Source organism: Simochromis diagramma, unplaced genomic scaffold (genome assembly GCF_900408965.1).
Source record: "Simochromis diagramma unplaced genomic scaffold, fSimDia1.1 OVJJ01000604.1, whole genome shotgun sequence".
Lineage (NCBI taxonomy): Eukaryota > Metazoa > Chordata > Actinopteri > Cichliformes > Cichlidae > Simochromis > Simochromis diagramma.
In genome coordinates, this window is record NW_024387416.1 from 3,583,947 (window position 1) to 3,596,058 (window position 12,112).

Genomic DNA, 12,112 nt, shown 5'->3' on the forward strand with positions numbered 1-12,112 from the left:
TTTTACATTAGGAGTCTAAATATTTGTTAACAGTAACCCGCAAGAAGACCACGCTGTTATTCAGCCTCATCAGAGGCATAAGTGTCTCAACTGATGATGAAAGTACAAAGCAGCTTTACAAGTTTACTTCTATTTTTTTTTTCTATTTGCATGCTGAGGGGGATTGCACAATCTCATGGAGGAAATATGACTTTGCATACAATCTTCTGTGTGTGCAGGGAGTCACGGCTATAAAGCGATACCTAGGAGGAGGAAATCACATTAGTAGCATGTGAAATAAACCAGATTCCTTACAGAATGGAAATAAAGTCTGAGGCACCAGATCGACGTTTTTTTATTTAATCCAGTCTTGATTTTGCAGAGAGGAGGGGAATCTTTCAGAGAGGGAGCAGGAGAATGCTGGCAGTTTTAACTGGAATCTCCAGTTTGTTAGCAGGAGAAAAACAAAACAAAACAAAACAAAAAAAAAACAGGCTTTAGACAAAGCTCAGGTGTGTGAAGAATGTGAATGCCTCGAGAGGTTGCATCACTGTTCTGAAAGATGCATTACTGCATGAGATACTGCTCCTTCACTCAGGTAACAGGATAAAGTGCTGCTGCTGATGAGATGTAGATTAAAAGTTCGGCTTCCTGTGACGCTAGTAAGGCTTAGGGCATACCTCGCTGCGTGAAGTGAAATATATTGGAGTTCCCTTTTAAAACATAATAGTAGGAAGCAGGGAAATTTCTATAGTCAGATACGAGCCAAGAGGCGTGGCGGAGAGGGGGAACTTTGTCACAAAATAGGGGAGAGTGAATAAACAGCTAACTCGCCTACTTCCTGAATGTCTGCAGTAATGTTTTGTCAGGTATAAAACACAAACTGACAAACCTAACAGTGGCAGGTTTTGATTGGCAGGGGGGAACCCCCCCCCCCCCAAAAAAAAAAAAAAAAAGGGGTTTTTGACAGTGACAGTGATCAAATGACGCTGCTGAAAAGGTTTTTTCATGTGAAATTCTGAATGATGACGTGACAGCACCGGCACACTAACGATCCACTTAGCTGATTGATCAGATTTTTCACCACAGGGCTGCTTTCTGCGTATGATCAACTGCCAGCATGTCAGCTAGCAATCTGCACAGCAATGACAGCAATTTGTAGCAGGTGTAATTGATCAGCTTGTTTCTCTTCCACACAAGCTCACTTCTCTAACCTGCCTTAATCACAATAACACAGCAAGAAATCAGAGCAGTAGGATGAACCTAAAGATTCACAACAAAGTGGATAAAAAAAATAAATCTCATTCTTCATTTTTATATACTTGGCTGGATGAACCATACATATTTCATCTGTCTGAATTTACAGCTTACAGGAGAACTTGTGTACCGATTACATCATTTTAAACACATGAGTTTAAAATGATGTAGGATTTTTTTTTCTCTCGTGCTATTAATCAGTTAAACCTAGTTCTAAAATTGCTAAATAACCCCACTTATAATGGTCTCCTCCTCCTGCAGGCAAATGGGCATTTGTGATTACAAACACCAGCATACTGTAAATAAATAGCTGACTCACCCGATGTCAATCAGCGGAGGTTTACCCCGTCCTCTCTTGTAGCAGAGGAAGAGCTCGGGGCTCTTGAGACTGCCATGATTAAGGTTGGCTGGCTGGCCGCTGTGGGTGCTCTCGATACAAGTGAAGCCTTCAGGCACTGTTTCCCCTGCTGACTTGTTAATGACGGCCAACTCAGTGATGGGCGCTTTGGGCCCGGTGGATTTAGTCTCCGACAGGTCCTGCTCCAGGGGCGTGGACTTGTCGGTCAGCCCGGCCACCACAAAGTAGTCGGTCACGCGGTGACCCTTGTCCTCAATCATGGCTGGATGTACCTGAGAAGAAAGAACATAAAAAAATTTACATTTTTGATTTCAACCTCATATACAGCAAAGCTTCTTGTAGCCTTCTATTCTATACTGTATTTAAATGTTCTTACAAAGCACATAGGACATGGCTGTCAAACAGAATTAGCCTGCAAAAGACTCTAATCCAGTCCAACTGGGTGGCTCTGGAAAATGTGAAGGAGGGGATACATTTTGGATTTTTAATCAGTGGTACAGACCTCCATTTATGTAGTGAAGCAACAGATAAACAAATAAATGACAGAAAATTTCCTGTTTTTTCACCATCTACTGTAGAAATGTATGATTTATGATTTTAGGTTCAAAGTAAAACGGGACATATTCTGTCAGCTTGCAAAAAAAAATCTGTTTTACAATTACAGGAGAGTCTGTGCAATGAGCTAACAGAGCATTTTCACAATTTTACACGTACAATTATTACAATTTATCCCAAAGAGGCATGCTAACATATTTATTTATTTTCCTAGAAAAAGCGAGATGTGTTGTTGAAACTGCACTTCGTTATCTTACATTAAAGACATGTCAGAGATTAAATCTGTAGTTAAACTTCTTTAAACTGACAGAAAGGCCAGATTGAAGATCAAAGTGGGCCGCATGTGGCACACAAGGTAAAATGACATCCTTAATGTGGGTCACATACATCAAAGATCTGCAGGTTTGCAACTATAACTGCAGCAGAAAGTACGTCTTAGCCAGGAGAACATTTGACTTTGACACAGTAGGATGGGTTTCACATGCATTCCCCAGAAAATAAATACTGTGGTCAATGCAATGAAAGGATCCTTTAAGACTGTCGCACCCCACCGGAGCGCACACACACTAGGGAAACGCAAGATTTAACGAGGGGACTGGATCTGCTGGCATTCCCAAACACCCTTGTCACTGTATATCACCGCAATGCTCCAAACAAGTCGAGAGAGTTAAAGCTCTGGTGGCTGCGACGAGCCAAGGCAGAGCGGCCGAGGCTGGAGGAATGCTCAGAAATGCCACTGAGAATGTAAATCAAGCAGACATCCAAGTCTACAAAACTGCTGAAATATGGTCTCAAACTGGGCTGGCACTGGTATAATGCACCTTTAGGCATCGTGTATTGCATGTTTTCGAAGAGAACTTCTAATAGAAGTTTATGCTTTCCCAGTAAACCTTTGAGTCACAATGCCAAGTATAAAGTTCACTGTCAGGGACTTAGTAATCAGTTACAGACCAAGACGCAACACAGTCACACACTGCTGTATGGTAAAAATGCAGAGAGCGATGGTTCATCCGCAGGATGGTTCTGCGGCTAAAACTAAAGAGTTTGTTTCCTTAAAGCTCAATATCACCACAAATGTTCAGTTTATAACAGGTGGTCCCTCAGTAGATAGTGAGGTAAATATGCATCTCAAATCTGCCACTTAAACAGTTAAGAAACAGAGCGAACAAGGAGAAGGTGACTTAGTTACTTTTTATAATTTCTCCCACAAGGGTTTTCACAATCAAAACACTTATTGAAGATGCAGCTTGAAGCCATAATTAAGTAGCATGGGATCATGGGATGTCTTCATCACTGCCAGTGATGATCTATCTGAAGTAACTCAGTCATTTATTGCTATTTCATTCTAATGAGCGAGCCACAAATGACGTTAGTTTGAGTAATTCCTGAAGATCATATAAGCCAACGACCACCCATAAAGCCACCACAGACAACATTATGAGTTAAAATCAATAGTGGGGCAGCCTGCCACTGTTCTCTTTACTAGCATGTTGATTATTGTCATAATGTTATACTCGGCAGGAAACTACAAATAAAACAGAGCGGTACATTAAATATAATTATGGATTTCTCCTGGTCTTTACATTTTTGGAAGCATAATGTAAGTAGGCAAGTGAAGAAATATATAAAACCAGTCATTTTGGGGTGTTTAAGAAGGGAAAAGGTTCCACATTAGAGTCTTAAGGCAAGCACGTCTATGCCCTCTTCAAAGAGCTTTTAGGACCAACTCAGGAAGTTCGGTTTTTCCACTGGTGAGTCAGCATCTGCAGCAGGACAGAAAAAGAAGCCACTTTGTACAGCCACAGACAGCCCTGAACTTTATGACACAGCTTAATGCAGTTCTTTGTAGTCTTCTTGTTTCTATTTTTACCGGTCGACATGATAACGCACTGCAATAATGCCACGGTATTATCATGAAGCAACAATGCAGGCAATCTGAAAGTTGGGAGAGGTAAAAATCAAAAAGAATACACGTGAGGCTACGTTTGTGTGCAGGAGGCTGCAGTTCAAGGTGTGGTAGATCGGCCTACCTGGGAGGAAATATTCAGCTACAGTGAGGCAAACGCACGAAACACACTTTCCACACAGTTTCAAATCCTTTCTAGATTCTCAACCACTGACAGCATACATTCTGGGACAACCACGGTATAATCTGTGTCACAGACATTTCAAGTTATGTTTCATTATTGTCACACAGGACATGACTCATTAAAACGAAGAATTCATGCAGTGCCACTTTCTGGGCTCAAACTTGGCTTGCTGCCTATGAGAATGTGCCAAAATTGATTTGTTTCGAGAAGACTGCCAGCTCTACGGTCCAGGTAACTTTCAACAGTTAAAACTGGACATCTTCCCAGGATATGGCCTCCTTTTCATTACAATGCTGGGAAAACGCTCCAGTAAAAAGAGCCGAGTGCAATGCGTCAACACAGCCATTTAAGCAGCGAAACCAGTAAAGGTTAATGTCGTGTGTACGAGGAGGTGGAATGATTTCTACTTTTACCACCAACAGAAAACGCAATAAAAAAGTGCATTAATGAGGACAGGAGGTAAGAGGCAGGAGGGATCCGCGATCTATCGAGATCTATCTGACCGGGTTTACTCACTTCAGTCAATAACGTCTATTTATCTCTGTACTCATGGCCGTGTGTTTATTTGCTCTACGTTTAGTCATGTCCCCGATACTTGTTTATTTTTGTGTCTACATATCACTACTATTATGTGACAACATCATTGCAGAGGCAGAGTTAAGACTTATTGCTCTGAAAAGATTTACTGCACAGTATCCATGGCTACATCTCACTTGTCAAAAACCCGTTTAAAAGCAAAATGCCGTTTTCTCCATATTTGCACAGCAACAAACCACACTGTTAAATGTGCTCTCACCAAAGTGGCCAATAAATGTTCTCTGGTGGTTTAAACATTGACTGGATGGGCTTTCTGTGTTTGTGGGTAAATAAGTGCCTCTTTACAGCCAAAACACTTGACATGGAAAATGGTCCAGGGAGTCTGTTACAAATGAGCAGTTGTTTCAAAAGTTTAGTCCACAAACATGAACTGACCATCAGCTTCTAAGCCAGTAACTGAAATTTAACGTTTATTTTAATTTACAATTACAATATGCTAAACCCATAGACTGTATGTAAAAGATGGATATAGTCAGCGTTGCACATATTAGTTTATAAAATACATCTTAGGAGTTTGGAGTCTGATATTGTGGAGCCAGAAAACAAATGAGTTTCAATTTATCAGCTAATGCCAACTTACCTCCAAAACAAAGACCCTACATTAATACAAAGAAAACAGAGAAACCCCCAACAAGAGCAAGTGCTTTGGCGACAGTGGGAAAGAAAAACTCCCTTTTAACAGGAAAAAACCTCCAGCAGAACTACGCTCAGGAGGAGGAAGAGCCATGTGTCACGAGCAGTTGGGGGTGAGGGGAGGAAGACAGTACAAACACTCGCAAAAACATACATTCTTAGGTGGTCTGCTAGAATATTTTAACCACACTGAAAGAAACATTTGTGTAAATACTTAATTGAAAAAAATACTAAAAACAAAGTCAAGATAGTAGTGGTGGTAGTGATAATGGTGGTGGTGGCAGTGGTGGAGAGGACAAAGGCAGTAATTGTGAGGTGCAGACAGTACAGTGCCAATGTTTCCTAATATCATTAAGCAAAAAGGTGTAAAAATACATAAAAAGGAAAAAATAAAAGTATAAAAATTATTCACCTAATTTAAGTTCACACTACTTTCTCCCAAAATTTCTCTCTGTCACCACACGTTATTTTGGGTTTATAGTACCACATTTGTATCTGTTTCCATGGGTATATGCTACACAAACCACAACAGACCACAGCTTAATGTGGAAGATACTCGTGTGCAGGTCAAACGCTGATTGGCTGAAACAATAAAGGAAGTTAACAAACTGCAGAAGCGTGAAAAACCATCAAAGACAGCATGAAAAGCACAGACATGAAGAACAGTCAGAGTCATTTCAGCTCTTTGTATCTTGTAACTTGGCTCTTTTCTCTGGCTGATTGATAGACCAGCAACGGTTCCCTGGTGACAGCAGACAAATATGAAACCTCAAAAAACCATAAAACCATGAAAAAGCCATTATACTTAATTTATGGTGCTGCAAGTGCGTATTTGCCTACGAAGAGAGGTTTTCAACCAATGGAAACGTGCTGCCTCCAAATCTCAACTGCACATTGCTCGAGTGTGTCGGCCGTATGCTGATTGGTTGACAAGTTGACCGGAAAAACTGAGTTCACGGCACCAAAAATACAGACAGCAGCTCCACGGACACTTTTCGTTATTTTCAATACTGAGTTTCACTTCAGCTCTTTTTATGTTAGAACTTGGCTCAAATAAGAGTACACGTCAATGCTCCCAGAGGAGTCAAGCTAGGCTAAACACTTAGTTGAGCTGTGGTGGCATAGGAGCAAGAGGGACACACGCATACACATTTATTTCCCATTAAAGGGGCTATACCAGCAAGAAAGCAACAAAGAGTGGCAGTGGCCAAAAGAGTGAGCGGTGAAAATGAAATAAAAGCAAAGTTCAAAGCTCCCAGTTTAGACACAGTGTAAGCCCTCGTGTACTTATGCTAAAGGGAACTGCAGTTACTTTGAGCAAAACCTTTTATGTTATGATCATTTGAGCCATAAGATAAAAATATTGATTATAGCTGGATACAATACAAGGAGGGAGTTGGGTAGGTTTGACTACCTGAATATATCCCTAATGAGATACAGTGAGGCAAATGAAATGTAATTTTCATCGACTGCCTTCATTGTTACAGTAGTTCAGGCTGTGGACCAGTCATGTAACAGCAACTACTCAACAGTGCCTCGTTTTCTTGTATTTAGAAGAAAGTGATCAGCAGGAAAGGACTTTAGGTTCCTTTTCTTGACTTGTAAGAGTCGGCTTTGCTGGATATCATGCACAGTTTAACCTCTGCATGCCATCTCCTGTAAAACAGTCATGGTGGCATGAAAAATATCAAGGCTGTGAGTCATACAGCTTCCTAAGATAATTGGCATAGATTAGGGGTTTTGCTTCCCTGTGAATGTTCACTAAACCAGTGAAGCACTTCACAAAAAATGCTAAAATACAACATCGAGGCTGGCGTGCCATTCATGACATTTTGCTTTCATGCAATTAGCCCCCCTTTTTTCAAAGAACAATAAATTCAGTACTGAATTAAACAAATGCTGCAGCGAGAGCACTGACAGGGACTAGAAAGGGAGAGCATGTTTCGACCAAACTGGCTTCTCTTCATTGGCTCCCTGTTAAATCCAACATCCTTAATCAGGAATAATCAGGCGTAATCTTATCTTAAAGAACTCATAGTAACATATCATCCCAAAAGAGCACCCCTCTACTCTGGAACCAGCACCCAGTTTGGATCCAGGAGCCAGACACCCTCTCTACTTTCAAGACTGGGCTTAAAACGTTCCTTTTTGATAAAGCATAAAGTTGTGACTGCATCAGGTGACCCTGAACTCTCCCTTAGTTACACTACAATAAGCCTAGGCTGCATGAGGCTTCCCATGATGCACTGAGTGTTTCTTCTTCACTCTCTATGTATTTACACACCCCTCTGCATTTAATCATTAGTTATTATTCATCTCTGGCTCTCTTCCACTCTGTGTTTTTTGTCCGCCCTTCTTTAAACCCTTCTAGAGAGTCCTTACTGTTAAACCGGGGTTTTTCCCTTCCTACTGTCACCAAGTGGATGTTCAGGTCATATTTGTATTTTTGTAGGCTCTTTCCTTACAATATAAAGCACCTTGAGGCACCTGCTGCCGTGATTTGGCACTATGTAAATAAAACTGAACTGCGGTTATCATATTACCTAGGTTTCACTGTTGTGCTGCATTAATATTATTTCTAATAAGTTAACAGAAGTTAATGCAGGTTGACGTAAATACTTGTTGTCATTTTGAGCCATGATCAATGACATCCACCACAGAGAAACCACCGCATATCATTTCCTGTTTTCAGAAATTGGGTCATTGAAGGAACACGTTATTTGCTGTTACCAGGTTGCTATTAGAACTGGGATTAATCTGTGATAGTTTATACTACATTGATTGTGTACACTAAAGAGGGTAGGTTAGCCACTGAATAGCTCATACAGCTACTGATATCTGTCACTATGGAGCACAATCAGGTCACATCCACCAACAGCACTGACATTGCTTATCTTCTTTTCTCGCAGGGCCAAACATCCCCTGATGTCATCAGGTGCGCCCACAGTGGCGGGCACACTACTTTAAAGCATGAAGCCCTAGAGAGTCCCACGTGCATTCACCACACGCCCCACAACCATACAAATATCTCTTCTCGACAGTTTATAATACATGCCGCTGCCATAGCAACCGAGGCCCAACAATACCAGGCTGCACGACCCTGAGCTGCGACTAGTGTTACTCTGGCTGAGGAAATTGATCTTTCAAGGGTACATTCAGCTTAGCTACCATGCTCTCTGTAAAGGCAGACTCGGAGACTTCTGAAAAAAGCCTAGTTTTAGTTTTAGACATACATGAAAGACAATAGCAGCAAAGCAAATTTTATTGCTACCTTTATCGTCTGGCGAGCAAATAAAACTATGTACTCGTCTTAAACGCCCGTGTTGACAAGAAATTAGAGCTAAAAGCTTTAAAGTATTCGTAAACAGAGGTGAAAGCTGCATCCGGGGTTGTCTGCCCTTTTAATGGCAAGCAACATGAGAGGGATGGAGGCGAAAAAAATACCAGTTAATCTGAAGAAAATCTTACAGTGCTTATGGTTCAAGGGTCAAACTGGCAGACAAACTGTTCCATTACATTTTCACTACACTGAAGTCTTGTGTTGTAATTTGAGACCATGCCTCTAAAAAGGTAGTGCCCTGCCCCTCCCTTTCCATTCGAAAACCTGTTCCTCTGTTACTCGTGAGGCCTGATGATCGTGTGACACGCTCTTTGTCTGGTTTTCACTCAGAGAACCGTGACAAAGACAAAAAACCTCCGATCAAAAATGATCAATTTATAGCAATACTCTCACTGAGAGTGAAAGATCCAGATAAACTGATTATCCCATCATATCCACCAAATATTTTTAAAAAAAAGGAGGATGCAAACTATTTTGATGGAAAGACAATTTGCGCCTTTTCAGCATTCATAACCACCATTTTTTTTTAAAAATCAATAACCCCTGAAAAAGCCAAATCAACAACATGACTGTACTCCTGGAGCACAGCTTCCTGTCTTGGATTTGCAGTGACAACAACTGCATTGTCATCCCTCAGTAGGGCTTGTTTGTAATATAATCAGAACTTTCAAGTAACTGTGATCAATAGGGAGGGGACAGGGAGGGCACCTATACAGATATTATGGGACCAGACAAGGTGCAGTGAATACCCCAAAATGTAAAATAAAAAAAGGAATCCGTATCTTGTAATACAACATTTCAAATCAGTTCACTAACAGTACTCTAAGCCATTCATTAAAATACTGGATTTTCCTGCACTACAAAGGAGTTTGTGGGGGACACTGGTCTTAACTCACTTGCAAACGTGCCAAAGGGACCTCAACAACCCCTGAGGGCAGAGGGAAACTCAAGTTGGCTAGAGAAATGCAGAGAAAGGGACAGAAAAAAAACAGAGATTTCTCTATTTAGGTGGAACCCCTTACTCTATCCCCTCATGGTATGCCCCACGATGATCTCATCCCTTTTACACAAAAGAGCTTGGAGGCTCGTTCCCCAGGGGGGGGGGAACCAAAGAGCCTGTCTGCGATTACGCGCATGCACAAGATTGTGTGTGTTTGTGCGCGATGCTGGACAACAGCGAGTGCTGTGTCCGTCTCGGTTACTTCAGCAGGAGCCCTGCCTTGCACATCCACTCACAGCTTGCCTGAAACAGCTGCTGAGCCACGCTGTGTCACACTCTGCAGCACCAGAGCCTGCTTCAAGTGGCACTCTGTAGTTCTGGGCTTTGGATGATCTGAAGAGCAAAGTGGCCCTCTCTGCCACCTGTCATCACAGTGTGCTGTCAGTGGCTGAGGCCAGACTGAGTACAAGGTGCCAGTGAGGTGATGAAACCGCCACTTTACAAGGAGACAACCACAGGAGGGGGAGAGAGAAAAAAAAAAAACGTGGAATGCTGCTTTTAGGGCAGATAAAGGAAAGCCGGTAGAGCTGATGTATGATTGCATTCATACGGCGTGAGCTGGAGTATGCACGCACATACATAGTTGGCTGTTAAAGTGCGGTCTAGAAATACCTCACTCTGCTCATTAATCTCAACAGCACGCTGTGATGAACCTAAAAGCCAGACTTAACAGAAGTGATCCACATCAGCCTTCAAGTAATTACGACAGTAAGGAAAGTCTTTCAGAAATGTTCCAACAAGGTCATGTGCACTTGCAAGAAATGCCTCTTACCATTCAATATTTGCTGTTCAGCGTGTGTGTGAGAGAGGTGGAGTCTGTGTGATAGCTCGGCATTATCAAATCCATATGCTAACAACACCTCCCTCTCTCTGTAGTGCTTGAATAAAGCCGAAGACCTGCCGTGAACTCAGGTTTGTTTAACCCTGGCAGCTGCTTTTTTTACACATAAATGTCTACATAAAGTTCAATTTCATTTAAGCACAGACGGCAGTTGTCAACAAGCTTCTCAGAATAGGCATCTGGTTGGCAAATCATACTGATGACAGACAGAACGGATGACGCTGCTTGTTGCTGCTGCTGCTTCAGGCTATTTGAATTTGAGCTTTTGAGCATCAGCTCTAACTTAAGTTGTTAAAATAAAAAAACACCTCTATATTTCACAATTTTACAGGTTTTAAGCAAGGTGTGTCTCCCACTTGTAACAGATTATTACATATTTACATATATATTACAAAATGAACTGAATCCCTGCTGTTTCAGCACTATGACAAACACCCACATTGTATGTTAACTCTAAATCTTGAACTCTAAGCAGTCCAACACTTTCAGAGATAGCATCAGAGCTAACGCTAAAGGCAGTCAGGAGTGACGTGGAATGAATTCTAATGAGCGGAGCAGAAAATTTTCCACTTTTCTTCCTGGATCACCGTGGGTCTCTAATTACACTGTGTGAAGCAGGTGGGGTTGTTTTTTTCTTTTTTAAGAAAACGAGGCACTTTACTGAAACCTGTCAAAAGCAGCATTTAGACCACACATTCCCTCAAAAATATGACTTTTTACAGTTAAAATCCGCTTGGGTAGATGCAAGGAGCGAAGGCAGGCTTAGCAGAAACGTCACAAGACTGCCTCCCTCCTGAAGCGTGACAAGCCGGTGGACACAGAGCATTCTTTCCACTGTAAGGAGACGGGAGAGAGAAGGCAAACTCATTGCTCGTAGTCGTACTAATTAGCTGGGTCTACACCGACTCAGAGGGAGAGCTACTGAAAGAAAACAACAGACATGCTGGCACACCACAGCAGAGTACAAGGGTCAGAGGAGGGAAGCAGGTTACCTGAGAGGGAAGAGGAGCGGATTACAAGTGCCTTCCTGCTGCTCTTTGGCTACAAACAACTATGTTGAGTTTGGTTTAACTTAAGAGGTGCAAACAGGCGGCTTAACAGAACGCACAGTGCTTCTTCAGGTACACATTGGCTCCAAAGAGACAAGAAACCACGATCTGTCTGCTAATTGTGTAGAAACACCTTGAGAAAAGAAAAAAAAAGTGTGACTGTAAATGAAATGGTAAGCCTGCAAAAGTGTCCTTGAATCAGATATTACAGCATTGCTGGCACTAACCTCTGAGCTCTTCATGGAGGAAAACTTTCTTTACACAAGCACAAATATTACACAGTGAATGGTTTATACAAACACTGCGAAATCTGACTTTGAAAGATTTTAAATAGTTGAAAGGCTGACCACATGTGCTTAACGCTGAATACTGAAAGGAAACAGAAACGAAAATGCCATTAAAGACACACAAGA

The 12,112-nt window shown here is 41.7% G+C and overlaps 1 protein-coding gene across 4 annotated transcripts in view; it reads right to left on the reverse strand.

Moving 5' to 3' along the window:
* dennd4c (DENN/MADD domain containing 4C) overlaps positions 1-12,112 on the reverse strand; it is a 36,857-nt gene that overhangs the window by 21,330 nt on the left and 3,415 nt on the right. For all 4 annotated transcript variants that reach the window (XM_040012212.1, XM_040012213.1, XM_040012210.1 and 1 more), the window contains exon 2: positions 1,556-1,866. In XM_040012212.1, coding sequence (XP_039868146.1) covers positions 1,556-1,854 — 299 coding nt within the window. In that variant the 5' untranslated portion in view covers positions 1,855-1,866. The remainder of the gene's footprint in view (positions 1-1,555; positions 1,867-12,112) is intronic.